The 12,090-nt window shown below is 42.0% G+C and overlaps 1 protein-coding gene across 4 annotated transcripts in view; it reads right to left on the reverse strand.

The window, feature by feature from the left end:
- Positions 1–616: 616 nt before the first annotated feature.
- Positions 617–12,090, reverse strand: part of CPNE7 (copine 7) — a 197,855-nt gene continuing 186,381 nt past the window's right edge. For all 4 annotated transcript variants that reach the window (XM_056526017.1, XM_056526016.1, XM_056526014.1 and 1 more), the window contains 3 exons: positions 5,069–5,202; positions 4,752–4,988; positions 617–2,473 (listed from right to left, as the gene is read on the reverse strand). In XM_056526017.1, the coding sequence (XP_056381992.1) occupies positions 2,336–2,473; positions 4,752–4,988; positions 5,069–5,202 (509 nt within the window). In that variant the 3' untranslated portion in view covers positions 617–2,335. The remainder of the gene's footprint in view (positions 2,474–4,751; positions 4,989–5,068; positions 5,203–12,090) is intronic.

The following is a 12,090-nucleotide window of genomic DNA, read 5'->3' on the forward strand; positions in this document are numbered from 1 at the left end:
CGCGATTTTCCGCGATCAGGACCCGTCAAGAGATGTTTTTTTTTTTTAGCAGGTTAAAACAACATGAGAACCAATAAAAAAGCTTGTTCATTGGTTGTTCATGATCGTTGGTCAACTTTTTGATGCTAGACTCAAGCCGGGGGATGCTGCTGCAGTTCTTGTAGGTATGTACCTTTGAGTTTCAATAACATTTTAAGTTTTTAAGTTCTCATATAAGAGCAGGGCCAGACTGGTTTTGAAGTAGAAGGGTAGGGTCACGTGCCATATTCTGCTGCATATTTTTCTACCCACTGAAGTCAATAGATAGCAAAATCATCTGCAGAAAATATGCAGCAACTACACAGCAAAATATAGCTGACCCTACCCTAAAACTGTATTCTGGATAACTGTAGGCAACAAATTTTGAAGGTATTCTCCCCTAGAATCAAATCTCTTTATAGGGCTTGTGCACAAATGCCATACAATAAAACATGGCTGCATTTTCTGTATCAGTCCAAGAGAAAAAATGTTTAACAAGAAGCTCAACTATAGCACTGTCATTGGAGATCGCTAACAAAAGATATTCAAAACATTTAACTCAAATGTTCTACATAACAAAAAAAAACTGGAACAGACATGAAGAGAGAACAGAGTACTTTATTGGGAGGGCTTTTTTCTTCTAGACACAAATACAAGAAGCATGCAGACCTCACAAAGCGCCAACATGTAATTTAGCGGGGCACAAATGGGCCTCTCTAATTGCTACAATACAAGCGGGTTCTCAGGAAATTAGATACCTGTACATGCATTGAAACCTTAAATGATGTGTATTTCAGACTAGTAAAAGTTAATGCAGCTCATAGCCTGCTACTATACCCGGTTTAACCCATTGTACATAAAGAAATTAATAAATGGATATATTTGTATATTGTGTTATCATTGTATGATCACTAGTGCATTCTGCATGTCTATACATCCCTCTTTTTTGATATTTTCATTTTCTATCATAGATATTTTTAGATTTTACAACAATCATAAAGTGACATCAATTTACTGTAAAACTGTATCGGATTTAATATAAAACATGGGGCTGAATGTTACATACACATAGAGTAAGCTCTACTCTCACATATATAACTTGTGCTGCTGTTTGTAGTGAAAATATTCCTTGTTCATTAATGTCAGATTAACAGAACAATATTGTTTTTGTGGAAAATGTTAAGGAAGAAAGACTTGCCATTATTATCACCCTTTGGAAATATGAAGGCTGGAAGGTCGGTAAGAGGCATAGAAAGAGGTCTCCTCACTATTCATTCATAGACCTCACATCAAGCTCCAGCAGAGTCTTTAGCAAATAGCTTCAGAGACTGCACAAGTCTTTTTTTCCATGCAATTCGCCCTCTCACACTTGGTTCCTTCTCTGGCTTGCTATTAGATGTGTTAATCTGACAGATATCAAAAGTAAAGTCACACAGGATTATGTGCTCATGCAAGCCGACGAGACCCCAAGAGATCCCTTTGTAGATAATTTTAATGAGCAACCATGTGCCTCATAACCCTGATTTCTACAGGCCCTGCAATCTACAATTCCACTGATATAAAAAAAATCTAAAAAAAGCACTAATGAAGTGTTAGGTTGAGCTTATCGAAAGGAATAAACTCTGCTATGTCAGATCTCTCCCTTTAAGAATAAAATAAGAAGATGGAAATTTGTCAGATGAACAGAATCCCACTGTGACTTCCGACTACAAAAAGAAGCCTCACAACAAAAAAGAGATGATATAGCTAGATCATTCACTGCTTGACCTCAAATCCAGTAATGTGATGAAACAGTAATGATAGTATAAGTTCTGGATAACAAAAGCTCCAATCACAAAACTAAACATTACAGAATCCCCACCTAACCATGGTACATATACAAATATATAGTTTGAAAAGAAAACAATAACAACCTGGTGTCTAGAAGACGTTTCCCAATAGAACTGTTGGGGTATTTTACATTCAGAGCCTCACTAGATAAAATGTTAAGGGCTGATCACTGCCGAAATAGAATCAGGACCCCAAGAATAATGGCAGTACCTAAGACTAGGTTTTACTAAAGATACTAAGCTCCACAATAGATGTTGGCTTTTTCAGCAGACATGAATAGAGAGGTCAATCAGTGCATTATGTGTCCATACTTAATGTCCGGCACTGGTTGATCACAGGGAAATGACTATAGTTACTCCAACAGCAACTGAAGGGAAGTAGACATCTGAGTAGTTGAAGGTCTGTCTGGTCCATCTGATGACATTGGATGATGGCTGGAATGTTAGGAGGTACAAGCTTTATGGTTTTTCCAAAGTAGGATGGGGGCTCATTGAGGAGAATTGAGAGCAGAGTCTGGGGAATCTACTTTTGGACAGCGGGGAGGAAAGACTTTGTAGCTGTAATACTCTACAACTTGTTTGGGCACTTCAGCCAGGACGCATTTTGCCAAGGCAGCCGGTGAAGCCTGGAATAAGCAAAGGACAGTATTTGGGGTCAACAGTGTATAATTTACTGTGGATGCTGGGTAGCAGACATTTTATTTTAACACTGCAATTACAATAACAAATATGTAATCTCTGGACTCCACACATAAGTATTTATAGAAAGATGTATGTTTTCAGTAAAAATAAACCTGTGCCAGACTACATGAAAATGACCTGGACAGGCAGTATATGTTAAAAGTTTCAGTAATCAGCATTTCTAAATGATAAAGCTCAGGCGAGCGACACAGTCCCCCCATCTGCCACTTCCCGGGTCTGTTTGTGCCTGTCCTGTATTTCATGTATCAAGAAAGAAATAAAGAATTTACAGCTTCAAGATAGTTGGTGAGTGCGAAGTCGCTTCTATTTATTTGACTTGTGAATATACATTTATAAAATAAATACACTGCTCAAAAAAATAAAGGGAACACTAAGATAACACATCCTAGATCTGAATGAATGAACTAATCGTATGAAATACTTTCGTCTTTGCATAGTTGAATGTGCTGACAACAAAATCACACAACAATTATCAATGGAAATCAAATTTATCAACCCATGGAGGTCTGGATATGGAGTCACACTCAAAATCAACACAAAACGACACTACAGGCTGATCCAACTTTGATGTAATGTCCTTAAAACAAGTGAAAATGAGGCTCAGTAGTGTGTGTGGCCTCCACATGCCGGTATGACCTCCCTACAATGCCCGGGCATTTTCCTGATGTAGTGGCCTCCTGAGGGATGTCCTCCCAGACCTGGACTAAAGCATCCGCCAACTCCTGGACAGTCTGTGGTGCAACGTGGCGTTGGTGGATGAAGCGAGACATGATGTCCCAGATGTGCTCAATCGGATTCAGGTCTGGGAAATGGGCGGGTCAGTCCATAGCATCAATGCCTTCCTCCTGGAGGAACTGCTGACACACTCCAGCCATATGAGGCTTAATATTGTCTTGCATTAGGAGGAACCCAGGGCCAACTGCAACAGCATATGGTCTCACAAGGGGTCTGAGGATCTCATCTCAGTACCTAATGTCAGTCAGGCTACCTCCGGCAAGCACATGGAGGGCTGTGCGGCCCTCCAAAGAAATGCCACCCCACACCATTACTGACCCACCGCCAAACCGGTCATGCTGGAGGATGTTGCAAGCAGCAGAACGTTCTCCACGGTTCTCTGTCCCATCTGTCACGTGCTCAGTGTGAGCCTGCTTTCATCTGTGAAGAGCACAGGGGGCCAGCGGCAAATTCGCCAATCTTGGTGTTCTTTGGCAAATGCCAAACGTCCTGCACGGTGTTGGGCTGTAAGCACAGCCCCCACCTGTGGATGTCGGGCCCTCATACCACCCTCATGGAGTCTGTTTATAACTGTTTAAATGGACACATGCACATTTGTGGCCTGCTGGATGTCCTTTTGCAGGGCTCTGGCAGTGCTCCTCCTGCTACTCCTTGCACAAAAGCAGAGGTAGCTGTCCTGCTGCTGGTTTGTTGCCCTCCTAAGGCCTCCTCCACACCTCCTGATGTACTGGCCTGTCTCCTGGTAGTGCCTCGATGCTCTGGACACTACGCTGACAGACAAAGCAAACCTTCTTGCCACAGCTCACATTGATGTGCCATCCTGGATGAGCTGCACTACCTAAGCCACTTACGTGGGTTGTAGACTCTGTCTCATGCTACCACTAGAGTGAAAGCAACGCCAACATTCATAAGTGACCAAAACATCAGTGAGGATGCATAGGAACTGAGAAGTGGTATGTGGTCACCTGGTATGTGGTCACCACCTGCAGAACCACTTCCTTATTGGGGGTGTCTTGCTAATTGCCTATAATTTCCACCTGTTGTCTGTTCCATTTGCACAACAGCATGTGAAATTGATTGTCAATCAGTGTTGCTTCCTGAGTGGACAGTGTGATTTCACTGAAGTGTGATTGACTTGGAGTTACATTGTGTTAAGTGTTCCCTTTATTTTTTTGAGCGGTGTATATTAGTAATAAAATTATATTTGACTCCCCCCAAACTTACCACCATAAAGGACAAGCAACTTGCCACTGATAAAAATATATATGTGATTGAGTGTGTACGTATAGTGTATGTATGTTAGTGTAAAATATATGTGACTACCAGTAGTCTGTGGTGGCTGGTAACTCTTCACCAAAGTGGCCACAATCTCAGAGTTTTTATTGGCACGATTAACTTGGCAAAAAAGGAGAAGAAGGTAATACATGACAGAATGGTATAGAATTTTATAAAATATGATAAACTTACATTTTTGAATTCTCTAAATGGCACAAACTGGACAATATCTCGGAGAACTGGTTCCCCTTTGGGTGCTCTCAGAATCCCATCATCTCCATCAAGAATCTGCATGTCAGTGAAGTCTGCATTTCCAACACCCACAATAATGATAGACATAGGCAAGTAGGATGCCCGCACGATAGCCTCTCTGGTATCTGCCATATCTGTGACCACTCCATCAGTGAGTATTAGCAGAATATAGTATTTCTATAACATGAGACAGTTGAGTAGTTATGAAACAGATAATTTATTCATCAGTTTTGCACAATTCAAGCCATGTAACCTACCGAGGCCTCTTTAGTTCTCTCCTCTTCTGCTGCTAGCCTTGCTACCCGGGATATGATAGGTGCAACATTTGTAGGACCATACAGTTGAATTTTGGGGAGACAATTCTGGTATGATTCCACTATGCCTTGAATACCTACAGATAATGAAAGCATTTACATTTATAAATTTAAAAGGGTATTCCAGGAATTTTTTGGGGAAGTTAGTGTAGTTCATAATATAGTGTATGTAGCTGTGTGTGACGGTTTTCTCACAATTCTTATGTGATTTTCACCCCAATATTTATTTTTAACAGCATACAAAATTACTGTTGTCTCAGATTTTTCCGAGGTTGCAATGCGGCCGAGACCTGACTCGCTAGTCAGCTGATGACAGGGAGCCTGTTGGTGGGAGAGAGATCAATCTGCAACTAATGCAACAGCTGTAGGCACCCTGATTGAAAACCACAGGTCTTTTGAATGGATGCAGCTCATTTATGTTTCAATGGGTGGGGTGGCTGATGTGTGGGAGGGAGGAAAATGGAATTATGGGATTTGAAGGCAAAAAAGAAAACTCAAAAAGGAAATACCAGTTCACAAAAAGCTAGCCACCTAGCCACAGTGTTATGGTAATCTCATGACATAGCCATTTAGCCCCAAGACAAGTGCAGATCCTTCCTAAGCATGTCCATTACTGTCTGCCAGGTACGTACTAAAATCACCTTAAGGTGGATAACCCCTTTAACGCTCAGCAAAGTACAATAGAATATACTAAATTACCCAAGGAAGGAGGCACAGAGCTGACCTTAAGGGGTGTGTGACCTATATAGTCAAACACTGCCCAGGGGCTCAGGAACAGAATATTTAGAGATGCTTTCAATCATTGGGGGTTTTCAAATTTCTATCAAAATGTAATCAGTATCCAGGTATAAATAACCTACCCGGGACATAATTACTCTCCCTTGTGGTCCAATGATTGAAAATGATGATATGGTATGAGCTAAGCTCCCAGTTCAACATCTCCTAGTCTGGGTCTTCTACTGTAAGTACTACAGTGGGGCAAAAAAGTATTTAGACAGCCACCAATTGTGCAAGTTCTTCCACTTAAAAAGATGAGAGAGGCCTGTAATTTTCATTATAGGTATACCTCAACTATGAGAGACATAATTAGAGATAAGCGAATAGAAGCTGACGAATCCAAATTCATTACGAATTTCATGAAAAATGTGATTCACAATGAATGCGAACATCACTGCTATCCTATTGCGCAAATCGCTTCATTAAACTCCATTTAGTGCGGTCCAGGCTCCAGGGCATCTAAAATGGCGGATCCACATGTGAGGACATAGGGGAACAGAGCTCTGGGAAGGCAGGAAGGTTAGTAGGCTGGATGACCCTGAATTACAGGCAGGATGCAGCATATCAGCAGCCAGTAACCCCTGTGATGTCACAGCCCTATATAATCGGCAGCCAAATTGCGGCAAGTCACTTCCTTCGTTACACTGCAGAGAGAAAGAACAGACAGCCAGTGTTCTGGTGGACAGAAAGCAGTGCTTTTTTTCACTGAAAATGATTTTTACTGCAGCTATTAACCTCCTAGTCACTTTCTACAGCATTATATTACATAGAGGGGCAGAGATCTGTGTGTTGCCTCATACATTTCAACAAGCTGCCTCAACTTCATAAACCTTAGCAGAGGAGGCAGGAATAATCTTTCAGCGCAATTCTGTGTCTTTGTTCCACAAAAAATCATCTGCTGGATATACTAGTCTGTAGACGGTATAATACCCAGCAGTCTATTCCTAATAGTCTTTGAGAGAGTGCAATTTTGTGTTTAGTACACAGCTTTTGTGTGCTCCAGCACTGTTGTATACTGCTGGTATTGTGCAAAAATAAGTTTTTTAACCCCTTAAGGACCAAGGGCGTACAGGTAAGCCTTTGCTACCTGGTACTTAAGGACCAAGGGCGTACCTGTACGCCCGTGGGAATTTCAGTCCCTGCCGCGCGCCGGGCGGGGACCGGACCGGGGTGACTGCTTATATCTATCAGCAGGCACCCCGCGCAAATGCCCAGGGAGGTCATCAGGCCCCCCCATGTCAGCGATCGCCGTGAATCGCAAGTGAATTCACACTTGCGATTTGCGGCTATTCCGGGTCATACAGGTCTATCGTGACCCGGTGACCCAGAATATAAGGGGGATTGTGGTTGTCCAAGACACCCACGATCCCCCTGAAGGGATAGGAGTGAGGTGGCAGGGGTGCCACCCCTCCTATCCCTGCTATTGGTGGTCTATACGCGACCACCAATAGCGCATCGGGGGCGGGGGGCTTTACTTTCGGTTTCCCCGTTCTGCCCACCCACAATAGGCGGGGCAGAACGGGGGAAACGACAGAGGACTGGCGCCGACGTCCACTTACCCCGCAGGCGAGGCTGTGGGCGACGATCGGTGGAGGAGATCGGAGTCCGGCGATGTCGTGCGGCTGGATCCCTGGATCCGAAGAAAGCTGGTAAGTTGCCTAGCAACATCTGGAGGGTACAGTTTGAGACCACTATACAGTGGTCTCTAAACTGCAACCCTCCAGATGTTGCAAAACTACAACTCCCAGCATGCCCAGACAGCTGTTTGGACATGCAGAGATTTGTAGTTTTGCAACAGCTGGAGACCCACAGTTTGGAGATCACTGGCAGTGATCTCTAACTGTGGCCCTCCAGATGTTGCAAAACTGCAACTCCTAGCATGCCCAAACAGCAGTTTGCTGTCTGGGCATGCTGGGATTTGTAGTTTTGCAAGGTCCACAGTGCACAGCTGGAGGTCCACAGTTTAGAGATCTCTAAATTGTACCCCTCCAGATGTTGCAAAACTGCAAATCCCAGCATGCCCAAACAGCAAACAGCTGTCTCGGCATGCTGGGAGTTGTAGTTGTGTACCTCCAGCTATTGCATAACTACATCTTCCAGCATGCCCTTCGGCGATCAGTGCATGCTGGGAGTTGTAGCTTTGCAACAGCTGGAGGCACACTGGTTGGTAAATACTGAGTTAGGTAACAGAAACTAACTAAAGGTTTTCCAACCAGTGTGCTTCTAGCTGCTGCAAAAGTACAGCTCCCAGCATGCGCTGTCTGTCAGTGCATGCTGGGAGTTGTAGTTTTGAAACTGCTGGAGGTTTGCCCCCCATGTGAATGTACAGGGTACATTCACACAAGCAGGTTTACAGTAAGTTTCCTGCTTCAAGTATGAGCTGCGGCTCAGTGTAAAAACACTACACTACACTAACACATGATAAAGGGTAAAACACTACATATACACCCCTTTACACTGTCCCCCCCCCCCCCCCCAATAAAAATGAAAAACTTATTGTACGGCAGTGTTTGCAAAACGGAGCCTCCAACTGTTGCAAAACAACAACTCATAGCATTTCCGGACAGCCACTGACTGTCCAGGCATTCTGGGAGTTTAGCAACAGCTGAAGGCACCTTGTTTGGGTATCACTGTCGTAGAATACCCCTATGTCCACCCGTATGCAATCCCTAATTTAGTCCTGAAATTCGCATGGCGCTCTCTCACTTCGGAGCCCTGTCGTATTTCAAGGAAACAGTTTAGGGCCACATATGGGGTATTTCCGTACTCGGGAAAAATTGCACTACAAATTTTGGGGAGATTTTTCTCCTTTTACCCCTTATGAAAATTTAAGTTGGGGTCTACACCAGCCTGTTAGTGTAAAAAAAAAATTACACTAACATGCTGGTGTTGTCCTTTACTTTTTATTTTCACAAGAGGTAAAAGGAAAAAAAGACCCCCAAAATTAACGCAATTTCCCCTGAGTACGGAAATACCCCATATGTGGGCGTAAAATGCTCTGCACAGCGCACAACAAGGCTCAGGAGTGAGAGCGCACTATGTACATTTGAGGCCTAAATTGGTGACATGCACAGGGGTGGATGATTTTACAGCGGTTCTGACATAAACGCAAAAAAATAAATACCCACATGTGACCCCATTATGTAAACTGCACCCCTCATGGAACGTGACAAGGGGTATAGTGAGCCTTAACACCCCACAAGTGTTTGAAGAATTTTCATTAAAGTTGGATGGGAAAATGAAAAAAAAAAATTTCACTAAAATGCTGGTGTTACCCTAAATTTTTCATTTTCACAAGGGAAAATAGGAAAAAAGCCCCCCAAAATTTGTAGCCCCATTCTTCTGAGTAAGAACTTACCCCATATGTGGATGTAAAGTGCTCTGCGAGCTAACTACAAAAATTAAGATTTTGAATTTTCTCCTTCACTTTGCTGCTATTCCTGTGAAACACCTAAAGGGTTAACACACTTACTGAATGGCATTTTGAATACTTTGAGGGGTGTAGTTTTTATAATGGGGTAATTTGTGGGGTATTTCTAATATGAAGGGCCTTCAAATCCACTTCAAACCTGAACTGGTCCATGAAAAATTCCGATTTTGAAAATGTGGTGAAAAATTGGAAAATTGCTGCTGAACTTTGAAGCCCTCTGATGTCGTTCAAAAGTAAAAACATGTCAACTTTATGATGCAAACATAAAGTAGACATATTGTATTTGTGAATCAAAATATAATTCATTTAGAATGTCTATTTGCCTTACAAGCAGAGAGCTTCAAAGTTAGAAAAATAACATTTTTTACATTTTTTCATCAAATTTTTGAATTTTTCACTAAGAAATGGTGCAAGTATCGACAAAATTTTACCAATAACATAAAGTAAAATATGTCACGAAAAAAACAATCTTGGAATCAGAATGATAGGTAAAAGCATCCCAGAGTTATTAATGCTTAAAGTGAAAGTGGTCAGATGTGCAAAAAACGCTCTGGTCCTACAGTGAAAATTGGCCTGGTCTTTAAGGGGTTAAGCGCACTGTAGCACATTTTTCTGCCCTCATAAGTTTTGTAGCTGTTAATCTGTCAAGGGCCTAGATACTGTGAAAGTCCAGGCAACAGTAATCACCGGCTGGTGTTTTATTCCAATATGTTTTTTTTTAAGCGCACTGTAGCGCATTTTTCTGCCCTCATAAGGTCATTCCACATACGTACATCTAAGTAGTGTACTATTTTGTACCTGTTAATATGTCAAGGGCCTAGATACTGTGAAAGGCCAGGCAAAAGTACTCACAGGCTGGTGTTGTACTCAAATACTTATTTAAGCGTACTGTAGCGCATTTTTATGCCCTCATAAGTGCATACCACATACGTACATCTAAGTAGTGTACTGTTTTGTACCTGTTACTCTGTCAAGGGCCTAGATATTGTGAAAGAACAACCAAAAGTAATCACCGGCTGGTGTTTTACTCCAAAAAGTTTTTTTAAGAGTACTGGATCGCATTTTTCTGCCCTCATAAGTGCATACCACATACGTACATCTAAGTAGTGTACTGTTTTGTACCTGTTACTCTGTCAAGGGCCTAGATATTGTGAAAGGGCTGGCAAAAGTGCTCACCAGCTGGTGTTGTACTCAAATACTTTTTTGAGCATACTGTAGCACATTTTTATGCCCTCATAAGTGCATACCACATTTGTACATCTAAGTAGTGTACTATTTTGTACCTGTTAATCTGTCAAGGGTCTAGATACTGTGAAAGTCCAGGCAAAAGTAATCACCGGCTGGTGTTTTACACCAATATGTTTTTTTAAACGTACTGTAGAGCATTTTTCTGCCCTCATAAGTGCATACCACATACATAAATCCAAGTAGTGTACTCTTTTGTATCTCTTAATCTGTCAAGGGCCTAGATACTGTGAAAGGACAGCCAAAAGTAATCACCGGCTGGTGTTTAACTCCAATAAGTTTTATTAAGCGTACTGTAGAGCATTTTTCTGCACTCGTGAGTGCATACCACATACGTACTTCTAAGTAGTGTACTATTTTGTATCTGTTAATCTGTCAAGGGCCTAAATACTGTGAAAGTCCAGGCAAAAGTGATCACAGGCTGGTGTTTTACTCCAATATGTTTTTTTTAAGCATACTGTATCGCATTTCTCTGCCCTCATAACTGCATACCACATACATACATCTAAGTAGTGTACTATTTTGTACCTGTTAATCTGTCAAGGGCCTAGATACTGTGAAAGACCAGGCAAAAGTACTCACCGGCTGGTGTTCTAAACAAATACTGTTTTGGGTAAATAAAATAGTTTTATTTAAAATTGTGTGTACAAAATAATTAGATAAAATGTAAGTATACCGTGACTCACAGGGCCCTTGTGGGTCAACGGAAACGTGTAATATAATATTTACTATGGCAAAAAAATATACATATATAAGGAAATAAAACAATCTAATAAAAAATAGAAATGTCTAATACAGAATTAATTGGTGGCCACATGTCCATGGCTATCCAGCATATAGATTATATGTTGTGCTCATTTAAAAATAATCCCAATAAATATAGCAGCAGTATTTGTAAAAATGATGAAAAATGGTTGGTGACCGTTGGTATTAGCAACAGCAATGTCCACAGTCAACGGTAAAGTCCCGGCTTTTTATGTGGGAGCTCACTAATAGAGACTCGGCCGTCTCAATATGTATAGTGATGCAGTGTTAGTTGGAATAAATACAATGTTGCAGATTGAATGAGACTGAAACAATGTAGCCCCGCTCTCAAGGCAGAGAGCTCGCTGCTAGAGACTATGCAGTCTCACACGTATGCAGCGATTTGTGTGGGCTAATGAACAGGGGACTACAGCGCTTCAAAAGTTCAATTACATAAATGGTACCTTATATGAATGACAGTCCAGGCTCATATGAAGAAAAGGGTAGCTGTTAGAGACTCGGCCGTCTCAAAATGTACAGCGGTGGTGATAATAGTGGTGAGTCCGGTCTTTTTTAGAAGTGCTGAAGCGGTTTCATTGATTCAGCTAGAGGGCCGACAGTGTCCTCGTGGCCGTGGAATTGCGCACAGAGTTAAGCGTGTCCAAGGGGTGCTGCAATTGGAATGCTTGTTTAAATCATGGATAGGGCTGAATAGTGTGGCATAAAGAAGGTTATAGCTGGACGCGTTTCAAGTCCTCCATAGGACTTT

Source organism: Hyla sarda, chromosome 6, assembly GCF_029499605.1.
Source record: "Hyla sarda isolate aHylSar1 chromosome 6, aHylSar1.hap1, whole genome shotgun sequence".
NCBI lineage: Eukaryota > Metazoa > Chordata > Amphibia > Anura > Hylidae > Hyla > Hyla sarda.